Here is a 17,379-nt window from a genome sequence, read left to right on the forward strand (position 1 = left end):
TACCATTGAACACCTTTGGATAAAGATACATAGTTTTCTGATTTGTGATTTATAAATGTTCATAACAGCACGTTAGATAAACATTGAAATAGCCAGGATAAATTAATGTTTTAAATGTGACCTGTTTATGTGTGTGTGTTTGTGTGCAGGGCTGAAGCAGTGACTCTTAATGATTGTCTCCAGCTGTCATATCTACCGTCTAAGAGGAATCACATGTTGCTGTTGTACCCCAGAGAAATCCTCATCCTAGACTTGGAGCTCAGTCAGACCGTTGGAGTGGTTGCTATCGAGCGCTCTGGGGTACCTTTTATACAGGTGTGTGTGAGGAGGGAATGTGAGAGTCTGCATTCCCGTTACAGAAAGGTGTCTTTTTCAGTTTAAACTGAAAAAATAAATAAAAAATTTATAAAAATATTGCATATTTAACTGCCATCTGAACAATTGTTAGAAGATGTGATCCATACTGAACCAAACACATACAGGGCTGTTAGTACAGAACACACAATGACACAAATACTGTAAATGCATATCTTGTCCTATGCAGAACCAAAGTTCAGAACCACAGTCATTTTTAGAAGAATGTATTGTAGTATATTGATTTTTTTTGTCATGCACCACGAGCACTGTGGTCTTCTTTAACAAATAATCATGCCACACAAATAGCGTTCCTCAATTCAAGCACATGGAATATGTGACTATTTTCTCCTCTTGCTGAAAATGAGCAGAAATGCGTAAAGGCACACAGAGACTGCTTGCTTCTGACACCTCATTGCCAGCACTTCTTCAAACAGACAGAAATGCTTTTCAGAGATAATGACAAACAGACAGAATAACATCATCACCGTGTATGAGGATAAAGCCTATATGGTTGATTGTCAGCAGACTGTGGTCACAATTATGAATATGGGACTACTGATATAAACAACTCACATTTTATATGTACATACAACAACAACAACAACAACAAAAAATGGAGATTAGGTTAGCAAGCACAAAGCTCGAGTCAGTCAAGTAGGAAGCAATATGTAACCCATAGCAACACTTTGACAAGAATGTCACAAATGGTCAGATAAAAATAAACAATAAATAAATTACTTTACGGTGATTTGTTATAAAAGTGTGCATCAAATTTGCTAAACACGGAAGCTTGAACGTGTGTGATGCATTAGAACAGACCCCATTTGTTCTCACGCCTTCACACACATTTGAGCATCTTTGTTTCCTTTTAATGGCAACTGGCAAACACACTTGCAGGTACATACCGCCACCTACTGCACGATCCTTGGGTGACAGCTGACATAAAATAAAGGTACCGATACCATTCAGTTGAAAAAAAATCCTTAATCGGCCCTGATAATGATTCTTGAGATAGGCTCGGGACATCCCTACGCATATACAAGGATAACACTTTATTTTCACAGTAACTTTGCAACTACATGCAGTCATTAGAGTATTAGTAGACTGTCTGCTTAATTTCTTCTAACACTTTATTTTGATGGGTCCACAACATTCAACATACTGACTGTCAACTTATTCTACAGCCCTAAACCTAACCTAACAGTCTTCTCTGAGAGTAAGTAGACATGTAGTTGAAATTAATGAGAATTAGTTGACGTAGTTGCAAAGTCACTTATTGTTAGTATTATGTCCAAAGTGGACTATCAAAATACAGTGTGGCCCATACGAGCACTCTCTATGTGGTCAGTGTACTGTATCTTTGTATGTTTGTTGTGAGCATGCACATGTACACACTAAGTCTCGTTCACAGACATCTGACACAGTGCTCATATGTGATGCTCTTGTTTTATCCTTATCATTTTACCATTTCATATTTCCACAGTAAAAGTTGGCAGCATTTGTTTACTGGTGTTCAAAATCATTTACATGTGTATAGTATATGTGGGATACAAATGGCATTTATTTTTAAGATTGACCTATTTACATGTTTTCTCGAGCACATTTGTGTATTAGAAAAAGCCAGTGTATCTTCTGATCTGTATGTTGGTGGGATTTTTTTGTGCTTTAAAATGCGTGCACAAGCACGCGTGCGCACACACACACACACACACAAATTAAGTGTTATAAAGCACTTGTCAGGAAGGCAATTTGCATGACTGATGGTGCAGCTGCAAGCACTCATACTCTCAGTTTAGTCTGACCGTGAGAGCCTGGCATAAGCAAGTAACGCACACACAGTTAAAGCTCACAAATTTGCTTGTTTCTAAATTTTTTTCACATCAGTCCACACTCCATACACCATAATGGCAAAGCAAAAAACTTGTAACATCTTAGATTTGTAACAACTTAGCAAATTTATTAAAGAAAACCTGAAATACGTACATTGCATACATAAGTATTCAAACCCTTTTTAGTTGAAGCACTTTTACAGTCTCAAATATTTTTGGGTATGACGCGGCAGATAATTTGGCAATTCTTCTCCTTACTACTTCACCTCTCAAGCTCTGTCAGGCTGGAGACATTTTCAGGTTTCTCCTGAAATGATCAGTTGGGTTCAGGCCCAGGTCTGGCTGGGCCACTCAAGGAAATTCCAACAACAGAGTTGGCCTTAAGCCACACTTGCATTGTCTTAGTGTGTGGTTGGAGTCATTGTCTTGTTGGGAGGTGAACCTTCTGCCCAGTCTGAGGTTCTAAATGTTTGAGACTAGGTTTACATTAAGGCTATCAACAGTATACTATTTTGCTGTGTTGAGGTTTCCTTCTACTCTCACGATTCCCCAGTCCCAGCCGCTGAACAATACCCCCACAGCATGAGACTGCTACCACCTCACTTTACTGATGGGATGGTACTGTACAAGTGATGGGCAGTGCCTAGTTTTTTCCATACATGCCATATATCATGCTTAGAACTGAGGTTCACCAGACTAGATAATCTTGTTTTTCACTCTCTGGGACTCCTTTAGTTGTTTTGTTGTTGTTGTTGTTGTTGTTGTTTTGCAAATTCCAAATTTTTGCAGTTTTCATTTGTTTTTACTGAGGAGAGGATTGAGATTAGCCACTATAATTTGTCCTTCTATAAGTTTCTCCTATCTCCATATATGATCATGGAGCTTAACTAGTGTGGGCATCAGGTGCTTGGTCACCACTGTAATCTTATCTTTTTGATAGGTGTTTGCATTTCCAAATCATACTCATTCAGTTGAATTTGCTACATGTTAATGCCACTTGAAGTGTAGAAACGCCTATAAGCAATATTGGAATTATCCTGAGTAAATTTTCTTACGCAGTGTAATTATTTCAGTGAACAATATAATTTTTTTCTCTTTGTCATTGTGGTGTGTGGAGTGTGGACTGATTTATTTATATATATATATATATATATATATATATATATATATATATATATATATATATATATATATATATATATATATATATATATATATATATATATATATATATATAAATAAATCAGTCCACACTCCACACACCATATATATAATATATATATAAATATTTATTTATTTATTTTTATATATATTTATATATTCAAGTAAGTAAGGCACAATTTTCATTTTTTGGGTGAACTATTCCTTTTAAGTGTTTGCATTATATAAAATTGCATTATGTAAGAACCTGAGTTGGCACTGTAGCTTTTACTTCTCAAAAAATCATAATTGTGCCTTACGTGCCACTAAGACTTCTTGGCAGACTGTACATTTAAAAGATTTATATGATTTATATGAAGCATTGAAGACTGATGCTTTTTTGTCTTGTTTGCAGGTGATTCCTTGTGCCCAGAGAGATGCTCTTTACTGCCTCCACGAGAATGGTTGCATCACACTGCGTGTGTGCCGTTCCACAACACCTTCTCCTAATGAAACAGGCAAGACAGGTTTTGTTCCTTTACATCTATCCTTCCATCTGAGGGAAGGGCATATAAGTATTTTTTTCACCATAATAAATGTGTACGTATTACATTATAGTTGTTTTTACTGAAAATGTAATGACAGGAATGATATGGGTAATCCTATGAATTAAACCATCCCTCCAGGATTTCGCGATTTTGCGATTGCTGAATTTATCACAAAATCAAGCAAACTCTGCAATTTTCACAAAAGATCGCAAATTTTGTAATTGCCACAAATTTTCTGTTGAATTTGGGCTTAGGAGCGTCCCGTGACGTCATCGCAATGTGCATTCAGTCAAAGAAAGGCCTTGCATTCTCATCATGATCGATTTACAAGAGCTATATTGGATAAACAAACTGAAAGCGGAACGAATCCACATTACTAGTTCGGGTTACGCAGCGCAGACCCTTTATCTGTTCGAGCCGGAGCCGTGGGCTGATCTCGATCATGCGACACCGTTATACACAGCGCTGGGAGATACAGTGTGAAGAAAGCAGTCAAATTCCCCACAGAATCAATAACATCTCTGTGAAATCTTGTGAGAAGCATTCAAACTCAGCAAAGAATTCTGCTAAAGCTGGTATCAGAACAAACGCCACTGATGTAGTTTTACATGCATTCTAATAAATGTCTATTTGAGATCTGACAGGAAACATCTTAGAGACGTACTGCAGATGAGCAAGCTCTCTTAAAAATACATCTTGCGTATGTAAATGTAGACATTAGATGTCTCCGAGATGTACATGTGTGATTAGGGTGAGTGCTTTACTGTCAGGTGCTGGTGCCACCTTCTGTAGAACTTAATGGCACTGGTGCTGGTGTCATCAAACGTTAGTCTGGAGACCTACAGTGGTTCTCGAAGTCAGAAAAGTCGTAACAGTGTTAGAAGAATGTTGTCTGTGGTATATTTTCACTGCAAAACTATAAGAAATGCTGCAAATATCATCGCAAATTTTGAGAAAAGCTGCAGCAAAATCAGTCATTTTGATCGCAAAAATCACAAAAAATAAATAAATTGTGAAATCCTGGAGGGACTGATTACATTTACATTTAGTCATTTAGCAGATGCTTTTATCCAAAGCGACTTACAAATGAGGACAATGGAAGCAATCAAAAACAACAAAAGAGAAATGATATATAAGTGCTATAACAAGTCTCAGTTAGCTTAAATGCAGTACACGTATTAAGGGCTTTTTAAATAATATAATAAATAAAAAGAAAACAGATAGAATAGAAAAAGAATAGAGCGAGCTAGAGGTGTTAGAGGTCTTTTTTTATAATTGTATAATAAATGAAAAGAAAATAGATAGAATACAAAAAGATTAGAAAGGTAGTTCGTTTTTTTTTTTTTTTTTTTTAATAGAATTAGAATAGTGAGTGCAAAAGTTAGAGGGTCAAATAAAGATGGAAGAGATGTGTTTTAAGCCATCATTAATGTGTTTTTGATTAAATGTTTGATAAATGACAGGTAATTCATCTGTGACTCCATGTCTTGAATTGTATATTTATGCAACTAAGTTATGGTTCATATTGCACCAGCAACACCCCTGAATAAGTTCTTCCCCTGTTTTTACTTGACTTGTGATGAGAAATGTGGTAATTTATCTTAAATATGTTATGTGTTCTGTTGTTCCAGTGATTGATCCAGAACAGAATGTACAAGAGTTGGTATACGATCTCCGCTCCCAGTGTGATGCCATCCGTGTGACTAAGACAGTGCGGCCCTACCGAGTGGTGATCTGTCCTGTCAATGAGAACAGTGCCGCCCTTGTAGTCAGTGATGGAAGGGTAATGCTGTGGGAGCTCAAAGCTCATGCCAGTAAATCATCTTCAAGCCTGAGGTACAGTTCTTTAAACATAAAAAAATGATTTATATTGTAAGACATTACAGACTAGTAGCAGGCTTGAAAATTATATTATAATAAAAGCTTTGCTTACTTTGCTTGATATACCTTCTTGGAACATTAATTTTATGCCGTTTTAAAAAACACAGTTATTATACTAATTTTATTAATCTGTCGTATCTAACATGTTACTTTCTGACTCAACCAATGCTGTTAGTTTTCAGAACTGTTACTGAAAATATATTTTCATGTCAAAAACAAAAACAAAAAAACCTGTGCAATCGTAGTTGTATTTATTGTACAGTGTATATGCTTGCTTTAATAAAAATGTACAGAATTTTAGTAATGATAATAATACAGTTGCAAAAAAAAAATCATAGAAGTATTGCACAATTGAGAATTTGTTTGAGAAATGTGCTTAATTCTGAAAATAATGGCACAAAGCAAAACATCTTTAGGGTTTCAAAAAATGAAAAGAAAAGAAAAGAAAAGAAAAGAAAAGAAAAGAAAAGAAAAGAAAAGAAAAGAAAAGAAAAAGAAAATTATGTATTTGTTTGTTTATGAGATTTACCTACAGTACATCTTTTTTTTTTTTTTTTTTCTCAGTTCTGGCTTGCCACCTTTGTATTCTCCTGTGAATTTCTGTGGAACACCTTTACATCAGAATCAAAAATGCATCCCGGATCTTTCTCTGAATACAATGATAGGTAAGATAGCCATCCTTCCACATACATACACATTCCTTTTAGCTTCTAGATATATCTAGATATATTTAAATAGTCTCTAGCTTCATTCTCATGCCTTTGGCTTGAGGAGATATTTTCAGATGGAAGAACCTGGTCTGTCTGTCTTTGTCAGCAAGAGGCTTTTATCTGTACATCTTATTTATCCTTTTAGAAACAAGCCTTTATAAAATTCTTAGGGTGTGTTCACACTTGTCATGTTTGACTCGATTAAAACAAACCCTGGTGCGATTGCCCTGTTAGTTGAGTAAGTGTGAATGCTGCCATCCTAACCCTGGTATGCACCAAGCAAGCGGACAGAGACTGCTAAAAAGATGGTTCTTGGTCCGCTTCCAAATGAACTCTGGTCGGTTCGAATGTAATATGAACGCAACATGGACCAAATACTTCTAAACGAACCAAAAACAGGAAGTAATGACAAGATGCGTCGCTATGGGACATGATTTGATGACGCTTAATGAGGGGTGTATTAGGGATGCGCCGATACGATATTCATATCGGGTATCAGCTCCGATACTGCAATTTTTCTCGGATCGGTATTGGTCAGAGAGGGCTGATCCAAATCTGAGTTTTTCGTTCTTTTTTTTTTTTCTCGATTCTGCAAATTATTCTGGGTTACTTCTGATGCCATACGGTAGCTTAATGTGAGCTACATAAAGTAGGTAGACAACCAAAATGGGTTATACCGCCGCCACAGGACCGCGGCGTTAACTGCAAGTCAGTCGCGTGTTAAAATCATTCGCGAAACTACCGCCAGGTGGCGCAAAGGGACGGATTGCGAAATGAATGTAATTGTAAAATGAGATAAAAGGAGGAAGTAAAACAATAACATTATGATATAACATTTGTAACATCTTTAAAAACCATTAAAAATTTTACAGTGAGTTAATTTCAAAACGTAGGTTAGTCTTAGGCTACAGTCTACTCATCAAAAATTAAAAGAAAGACCTTTACACAAAGGATCTTATGCATGCTATTGTTATTAAACAGTCATTAAATATAAGGCCTAACACACACGGATAAAAAGCTAAATGTTTTCATTTCGGTTCATTCTTGGTTTAAAAAAAATCTTCAGGTTTCATATGCAGAGCGAAAAGAGAACGGTCCAGCATTTAGCAATAATTGTTATTAACTGTTTTTATTCTTGTTTCACGTGAACTACAAAGCCTATTTTACCTCATGAATAATAGTTAAGCTTCAAATGGGCAACATCACGAATATGGAAACGTTTGGATTTCTCCCGAATGAGAGAGCCCAACCTTACCTTATGTTTCGCTTTAAATTATTATTCATTTATTTTTCTGTTTTTTTATAGGTAAGCCTATATTATTATATACTGCAATTATATTTATCGATTAGAATTATATATTTTTAATTCTTGTTCTGCTCTGATAAATTTGTTAAATTTGTTAAAGGGAACTAAAAATATCCTGTTGGCACATTATAACATTATTAGGCCAGCCGTTAATATTTCTGAATGTAATAAAATGCAACCTATACATGACTTATATATTTTTTTTCCTCTCACAAACTTAATTTATTTTTTAGCGTGTTTAAAAAAAACAAACAAACAAACAAACAAACAAACAAACAAAAAAATGCAGCAAACGAAAATAGGAGATTAATCAGTTAAAATTTGTTACTGTGGGTTAACAGTAATTATAATTATTATATACTTAGGAACAGAGTCTGGGCCTAATCTAAGCTGTCCAGTTTTTTTTTTTTTCTTTTCATTGCATCTGAAAATGACTTTGTGCAACACATTCACTTCCTGTGCTCTGGCGCAGATCCGCCTCCCGCGTTGCTCAGCTGTGGACAATTTAAAAATGTTTGATATAAAGGTAGCTGTCCCATTTTATACAGGAATTGTTCATTTAAAAAAAAAATCTAATTATATTGTTAGTTCTAATTATATTGTTAACACAAGTTCATTTAGGCTATTTAACATGCACTGTGACAATTTACCCGTTTTAACTTATAAACTTCTTGAGTCAGTTTAATAGTATCGAAGTTCAAGTTTTTAAAAAAAAGGTTTTAATTGCTTAAATTATTTCTATGAATTAATAATATGTAATCATGTTTATTCTTGTAGAAAATAAATCTTTATTCTTTAAGAAAATAAGGGAATAAATAAGGGACGATCCAAATATTTGTCATATTTGTTTTGCTTCACCTATTTATGTAGGCTACAATTATTCAAAAAAATAAATAAAAATAATAATAATAATGTCATTAAAAAATGCCATCGGCCTGAGTAAATTTTACCATTATAGAATTGTGACTTTAAAGGTTAGTGATTTAGGAGGTGAAAATACTGTGAGATTACAAATGGCATGGGATTTTAAAGCATAACTTAGAGAGTGTAGGTTGCTTCTGGTGTTTGGATTGTACTTCAATATAATGAGCTCCAAGTTTAAGAATAGCCTACACTAGTTTTCTCTCTCTCTCTTTCTCTTTCTCTTTCTCTCTCTCTCTCTCTCTCTATTTAACTCTCTACTTAACAGCATTAACTTACAATGAAATACGTCTTCCATAAGGCAGACTGAATGTTTTCCTGCCTTGCTAAATGTTGGGTCAGTTTGCGCGAGTCCTATGAAGTGGGAGCAGCTGACGGAGGATTCCGCTTGGTCTTAAAGCCTTCCGCAAACGCTACGTTCACAAATAACAATGATTTTCGTAAAATAATGATTACTTATCAATTGATAATTTGTTATTATTATGATCTTGTGGTCTCTGCATAATGAGCCTTTCAGCCAGGTGTGTGACTGAGAGAGAAGAGTTACAAGAAAGACTCTGACGACAAAATACATTTTTTTAAACTACATTATTGACATTATTGTGATGGTCACTGACACTAGTACTAATTTATAGAAAAAAAGAACACAATAACCACATAGCACACATATTATTAGCAGTGTTGGGGGTAATGCATTACAAGTAACGCGAGTTACGTAATCAGATTACTTTTTTCAAGTAACTAGTAAAGTAACGCATTACTTTTTAATTTACAAGAAAATATCTGAGTTACTTTTTCAAAAAAGTAACGCCAGTTACTTTGTATTCCCATTTTTGACTGACAAGCCTCCTGTTCCCATATTGGGAGAAATCGGAAGTATGGAGGCGTTGTGTGCACTGTGTGAACATGATGTTACTGTAGTTCTAGACTAAATGTGAATGTGCATTAATTCATCCCACTCGCAAAAAAACAGAAAAACAAAACTGATTTAGTATTAATCAAAATTAATCAAAACAGTGAAATGCAAACTCAGAATATGACGCAAACCTGCAATAACTAAATATATTAAATAACACAAATGTATCTATTCCCATTTTATTAACAGTGTCTTTGCTGCTGACCTTTAATGATCCAGTTTAACCATACTAATAATCAAAAATGACTTTAGATAAACTAACAATTGTGCTTCATTGTTTTTTTTTTTTATTGCTGAAGAGTGTTGAACCTTCTTCTCCTGTGTTTATGAACAGAAGCTTCGTTACATTCATAAATACAAGTATGCTTTGTATGTAGGCCTAAACAGTATATATAGTTATAAACATATTTGGGATCTCTGCTTGATCAAGCCGCTGCATCAATAATCCAAAGGTAATCCAAAGCTTCTTGAGGTGAATTTTTTCTTATTTGTCACAGCAAGTCTTTTCTGCTGTGAATTCAGTCTCATTCCTCTCAGCACGAAGTGCAAAGTAAAATGTAAAAAACTTGCTGCTTTGTTTGTTGTTATGGGGTGTTTAGCCACCGTGAGCTTCACGTGGATGATTATAATGCCAATAGCACGTTCAGCGCGTGGGCATGGTCACATTAGATATAATGAAGGGAGACGTGAAAGACTGGACATCGTGTTGGTTTCAAATGGATTACGTTATCACAGAATATTTGTTTCGGTAGACATGTCAAGCTTTCTATAGATATCTCTCTCATGTCTCTGTGTTGAGTATTTGCTGAGTTACAGTTAATTTTATTGACACGTTTCTAAATGAAGATCACCACAGACCAAGGCTGCAGACAGCACACCCTGTTTGTTTTCTTTATTTTATAAATGCACAAAGTTTTGTTGTTATTATGTGTGTATACAAATAAAATTAGACCTTTTACAGATTCGATTGATGTATTGCTCTTATCTGTACGATCAAAACTGAAAGTGTAATTTAAGTTCTTTTTGGTGTTATCAGGAGAAGATACCTCAAAACGCATATTAGCGTTAGTCGGCCCCAGAGGGTTAAAGTTCACACAAACTCTTTTCTCTGCTGTGGCCGTCAGTCATTCGTTCAGCCTTTAAACCTTGGTCGCGTTCGGTTACAGAGTCAGCTCAGTAAAGCTCTCTCCAAGATCATTCTGTGTTCCCATTATTATACTTGATTTGTAAATAAATGTCTATGATTTTGCAAAAAGGACTTTATCTTCTTGAGGAGTTTAATGTTGTTTTGTCTCTTGCTACCGGGTGTCTGTGAGAACAAAACACGGCGTAGAAAAGGCTATACATTTTTTTAACGTGCACAGTAACCGAAATTTAAAACTGTTAAAAGAAAGGCTCAATAACTGTTGCACATATATAATACACTACGCATCAATTTATCTTCCCTTTGTGCTTTGCACTTTTTAATGCAAAGCGCTGCATGCTGTGAGTCACAAATACAGAACAGCACAAAGCGCTTACAATGTGCGCATCTGGTGTGCAGAATGATGCGCTTGATGCAACACAGAGTCACAGCCTGACGCTGTGTTGCTTCAAGTGCATCATTCTGCACACCGAATGCGCACATTGTAAGCACTTCGTGCTGCACTGTATTTGATTTGTCCTATCGTATCTATCATATGTTGTTGGCTTATTTAAAGATATGCTATACATTTAAAAGAAATTTATTTTAATTGTATAGTATATAATACATTCATAAATGTTTTTAATGAATGGATTTTATAATAATACAAATAGCAATGTGTAACATTTTACCATATTTAGTGCAACACTTTAATTTGTTCCCTGCAAAATATAGTTTTTTCACTAAATGTTTGGATTTCTAAAATTATTGTGCCCTGTTTTTTCTAGAATAACTTTTGCTGCCGAATTATCTACTAACCTAGTTTATGATACATTTTTGTCGTAGATTATGAATATACATAGGCCTATATTTTTTTCATATTTGTTTATTTTACTTTTCTTTATAATGAAGTAGTCTGTATCTAGTAGATTGTGAAATAATTATTATCAGTTCCACACACAGAGATATATAAATTCTACATTTATTTAAATAAAAAAATAAAAATAAAAAACTTCACTGGTATCGGAATGGTATCGGTATCGGCCAATACTGAACCCTAAGTATCGGAATCGGTATCGGAGGCGAATAAGGTGGATCAGAGCATCCCTAGGGTGTATCCAAAACAAAATGAGCAAATGGCAAACATGGAGCAACGAGGAGGTAAAGTGTGAGCTCTTCATGAGTTCACAGGCGGTAAAAAATAAAATCATATGTACACGCAGCAATGAGCACGCTTAGTCCAGCAGATGGCATTAGGTGTGTTCAACTTAAAGCTGTGCTGAGCAGACCAATCGGTGAATGGGTACTTTGATGTCATACACCGATCGGTCTGTGCAGCGCAGCTTTTAGTCGAACACAGCTTTCTTGGGGGGTCTTCAGTAAGTTTCATCGCGAAATATACATCATTCAACCCGACCAATCAGGTTGTGAGCGTATCACTATGCCTTTAGGTTCGGTATCTTTAGGTTTACTGTCAAAAATGCCAGTGTGAACGTTAAGTGGACCAGGACCAAAAGAACCAAACTACAAGTGTGAATGCACCCTTAGTCTGTGGTATGGCTTATCTCCTGTTATGTGTTTAATCTTAAAACAGCTTTTAAGAGTGCTTTTTCTTGTGTTCTGTGCTTGAGCAATGCTGTTGTTGTCCTTTTAGGGTTTAGACGAAGTTTTAAACCTGAATGACTTTAATTTTTATCATGGAACATAAAGAGTGTTTTAAAGAATGCTGTTAAGTAAATGAGGACTGATGCTTTGAAAAAAAGAAGAAAAAAAAAAACATGCTTTAAGTTGTGGACTATAGTTTATTATGAATTCATTTGCAATTAATTTATGATAAAATTTGCTTATCTTCACAATAATTGATGCCAATGTTTTATAATGTCATTTCATTTTTGTTAGTCAAGAATCCGTTAACAGTTGTAGTCTTAAGCTTACACACCACCTTTCACACTGAGTACAATTGAGGGACTATATAAATATGTAATTAATGTCCAGTTGTGGATCATCCAGGTAACAACACACAATGGGTATGTTTACACTAGGTCACTTCATGCATGAGCAGTGAGCAAAGCAACCCTGGTCTTTCATGATCTGGATTTAATTGTCACCTTTTCTCATTTGCCTTTACAGCAGCCCTAAAGAGCTGCTCTGTTGTTTCAGGTGATATGGTGTTAGCTCAGTTATGTGATCTGTCCCTGTTCCAGGTCATAGTCTGATTTCTGGAGTGGACTCCCCACGACCCGTGGCAGGTCAACAAGAAATACATATGAAGTTCCTGTTGACAGGTTTGCTGTCTGGCCTGCCCTTGCCCCCATTCTCCCTCCGGATGTGCCCTCCACTTACCACAAAGAACATCAACCATTACCAGCCCTTATTGGCTGTGGGTGAGTACTTCACATGCAAAGACCAGATACATTTTTCTTCTCCATTCTTCAGATGACATTTAAACAAGCCCCAGCACAGCACATCAAAGTGTTGGTGTACCATCTCAACCCTTATGAAACACAACTTATGTGACCTGTGCTGGCAAAACAAATCACAGAGCAAATTTTCCAAAAAAAAATGTTATTTTCATTAAAAGACCTTGAGAATGATGTATGATTTATTGTAATCGGACAAAAAATGACAATGAAGTCAGCAAGGTCAGTTCTGAGGAAAATCAAGTTAAATTTCTAAAGGTTCCAAAGCAAAATTACCTTGCAACGGTGTATTGTTTCCTCCACTTCTTTTCATAATATTAATTATTATATTAATAACAATATACCATATTATATGTTATATTGTATATTATATATATTGTATATTGTTTGCCATATAATATAATATCACAATATAGACATTTTCAATTTTGTCTTTGTTATTAAAATAGGAACAGTTGCAAAAAAAAACAACAGTAGAAAGAAAGAAAGAAAGAAAGAAAGAAAATAGTGCATTACTATTGTCATTGTACATCTAAACAAGCATTCAAAGAAAAAAAATAATCAAATGAATAAAAATCACTTCAGTGTGTTCATTAAAAATGCATTGATTATTAAAACTACAAAAGCAATTCAATTAAGAGCAACAATTTTTTATTTTATTGTTAGATTATCGTTGATGAGACAGATGGGGTATATATTAAGACCTGTACTGCTGTAAGATCTGATAAAAAGTTGCACATCAGATGTTTTCCCCAACAGTTCCCCAAACGTTCACTTAAGACATAACAGATTATGTTTGCGTGAATAGCCTACTTAAATACTGTAATTCTGTGTATACAGTATATGTGTATATTTATTGGGATCGCGTGCTGGCGGAAGCACCTTTGTGCATGATTCAGTCAGCGAAAACAAGCCCACATTCTTGAAAATAACTTATATGTTCAACGGAAGAAAGAAACTAATTCAGATCTAAAACAACTTGAGAGTGAGTAAATGATGGAATAAAAATAAAACACAAGAAAGAAAGAAATACAGGTTTGGGACAACATGTGAGTGAATAAATAATGACAGAAATACAATTTTTGGGTTAACTATTCCTTTAAAGGGGTCATATGATGCTGCTGAAAAGAACATTATTTTGTGTATTTGGTATAATGAAATGTGTTTATGCGGTTTAAGGTTAAAAAAACACATTATTTTCCACATACTGTGCATTATTGTTTCTCCTCTATGCCCCGCCTTCTGAAACGTGTCGATTTTTACAAGGCTCATCGTTCTGAAAAGTGAGGTGTGCTGTGATTGGCCAGCTATCCAGCGCGTTGTGATTGGCCGAATGCCTCAAGCGTGTGACGGAAATGTTACACCTCTTAACATATTGTGATGCCCTGTCCGGCAGGAGCGACGAGACATAAACATAATAACTATTATAAAAGTGATATAACATGATTTCTAGTCGTGTCTTCTTTTGGAAGGCCAAACAAAGTAGTTTCGCTTTCTCAACGAAACACTCACCGCGGTCTTGAGTGAGCGAAGGCCGGAGGCCTAGAGTGAGCCACGGCTGGCTTGAGAGGCTTGAGTGAGGGTGGGTTGGTGTGTTTTGTTGGATTGTGCGTAGGTTGGTCTTTTGGGATTGAAATGTGATGACCCCGGGCTGGACTCCGCTTCGTCCACAGTGAAAGCCGATTCGGCGATCCACAGCGTGAAGTTGATGTATTTCCTCAGCTACCAGCACGGATCAGCCCCAGGCATGATGAAGCGGATATCGTCCTCTTTTAGAAGGCCAAACAAATTAGTTTTGCTTTCACAGTGAAACACACAGCGTTTATATGACATGGCGGCGGTGGCAACAACAATACTACAACGAGAATAAAAGGTACGCCTTCTTTCTTTGCATGAACATCAGGGCGGCATTATGCAAACCTTCCCACATAGTGACGTAGAGATGTGGGGGCGTTTTAGAACGAGCCGTTTCGGGGGGCGTGGATGAGTATTAACTTTTATAAAGAATATCTCTTTGGATTTGAGACTTTGCAATTTTACAGATCTTCTTTATTCACCAAGACCTTGTAACACTCCAAAGAGAAAGGAAAATTTGAAATCGCATTATATGACCCCTTTAATGACAAGCCGTTGTACTGTACAGAATATTCAGACAGAGGCGCCAAAACTGCATCTGATAGAATGTGCGCTGTAGCACGATACTACGATATTTCTTCAAAAGCAGACCGTGGAGACATTTCAATTGTCCACGATCAAAAATCTGCATATCGCACACTGCTAAGTAAGACTAACTTATCTTTCAAGTGCTGATACCGCTCTCTCTCCTGTTGCAGACTTTGGTCTTAAAATTTGTTTATGATGAATAAAATGTGGTATATATATGTTGCTTTTGTTGACGTGAACTCTGCTAAATTTGCATATAGCGCAGGCATAGAAGATTGGATATATATCATCACAGCAAGGACTTACTGTAGCTGTTCTGTTACTCCTTCTTAAAGATTCTGCAAAGATTGAAAGGGTTGCACAGATATTACAAACTCGAGTGCACAATTCACAAAACAAATAAAACTTTGAAAATTTGTTGACTAATGTGTAATTTGTTGACTAATGTAATTTTAACTAGCTGTAGCTAAAAATAGAGCTCTAATTGAGTTACATCTGTTACTCAGTAACAGAGATATGAAAAATATATTACAGTTTAAAGACTTCATAAGTATGTGAAGATCTGTTATATTGCATTACAGAAATATCAATATGTTCCAAATGAGGCTCACCCAGTTAAGTCAGTGGATCTTAAATTGTAATTTAAGCTCTGTGATTGGTGGTATAATTTTCTCCACTTGCCATCTCATTATTGGAGTCAACACAGTGGTACAGCCTTGATGAGATTTTGTAGCTCCCTAAATGTGCTATACATCCAATTGAGCAAGCACACCAAGCACTTAAAACCATGTAATGTGAATTCCTCTTGATGGATGCCTTTCTAAAGTAACTCCATAACACAGTTTTTCAGGATTGCCTCAGGGATGATATAGAACTTCAGATACTATTTCTGCCTCAATGCACAAGGACTGTTGCTGAATCGTTCCTATTTCGATCACGTGTCATTTAAGGTGTAGTTATGAGTACATCACATAAGAAAGATTGGTGGGATCTCTAACTTGTAGAACCTCTTTTTGTATCATCAACACAAGGAAGACACAAGTGTAATAAAATAAATTTTATTAACGAAAGATAGATAAGAGTAATCAAAACTACTAAATGAACACTATAAATGAAATGGGAATAAAGTGCATAAGATGCATAAAATGTAAGTGATTATGTTGGATATTGCTATGTCAGAGCTACGTTATCTGGGAAGATAAACTGTTGCTAGGGTGAAGAACCTTATTATGCATCAAACAAATATGTGAAAGATTATTTGTTATCAACAGCAATCAGCTATATAATATGTAATGTAAATTCTACAATCATATACTAATAATATACAACAATACCAAGGTCTCTGGAAGAGGTCTGGATAAGTGATGGTTACGTTCTCTGTGGTAGAATAAGCATTCCGGTGGCGTCTTGAACACGAAGCACTGTAGGATGCTGATCTCCTGGAGCATCAAAGGGTCCTAGAATCTGGAACACACAGATGTGGCCCTGGAGTAGGTGCAAAAAGTCCTTGCCTGGAACACACAAGCAAAAGTACCTTGACGTGAAGGTTTGCTCCCCGGAGCTTAGCCTTGTTGCAAATGTCTTTGTGCCTTCTGCCTCTCTGAGCTAGAGAGTCAGAACTTGGTCAATTCAATTTGTCTCTCTAGGATGGAGACTCAGGACGTGCTGAATCTGTTGTTGTCTCACTGGACGAAGACTCTAAATGTAGAATATCTCTCTTCTCACAGGCTGGAGGCTCAGAACGTGGTTGTATCTGTTGCTGACTCACAAGCTGGAGACTCAGGACTTGGTATCTGTTATTGTCTCTCTCCTTAAAGGACTGAGACTCCGAACGGTTGTGTCTGTTACAGTCTCTGTGGCAAAAGACTCAGGACAGGTTGTTTCTGTTGCTGCCTTCCCTGTAACAGGTTGGAGACTCAGAACTTATGTGTTTCTGTTAGTGCCTCTCCCTTTCAGGAGTCAGAACTTGCTCTATTAGTGTTCTTTCCCTGACAGGACTCAGACTTAGAACAAGGAGTGTCTTTTGGGAAGGAACCTTTATCCCTTTCCAATGAGGATAAGATTT

General features: G+C 36.0%; 1 protein-coding gene across 1 annotated transcript in view; it reads left to right on the forward strand.

Moving 5' to 3' along the window:
* Positions 1-17,379, forward strand: part of wdr11 (WD repeat domain 11) — a 184,757-nt gene that overhangs the window by 52,548 nt on the left and 114,830 nt on the right. Inside the window, exons 6-10 of the mRNA XM_042736306.1 lie at positions 150-315; positions 3,742-3,844; positions 5,506-5,710; positions 6,320-6,420; positions 12,936-13,115. Coding sequence (XP_042592240.1) covers positions 150-315; positions 3,742-3,844; positions 5,506-5,710; positions 6,320-6,420; positions 12,936-13,115 — 755 coding nt within the window. The remainder of the gene's footprint in view (positions 1-149; positions 316-3,741; positions 3,845-5,505; positions 5,711-6,319; positions 6,421-12,935; positions 13,116-17,379) is intronic.

Source organism: Cyprinus carpio, chromosome B13 (assembly GCF_018340385.1).
Source record: "Cyprinus carpio isolate SPL01 chromosome B13, ASM1834038v1, whole genome shotgun sequence".
NCBI classification, from domain to species: Eukaryota; Metazoa; Chordata; class Actinopteri; order Cypriniformes; family Cyprinidae; genus Cyprinus; species Cyprinus carpio.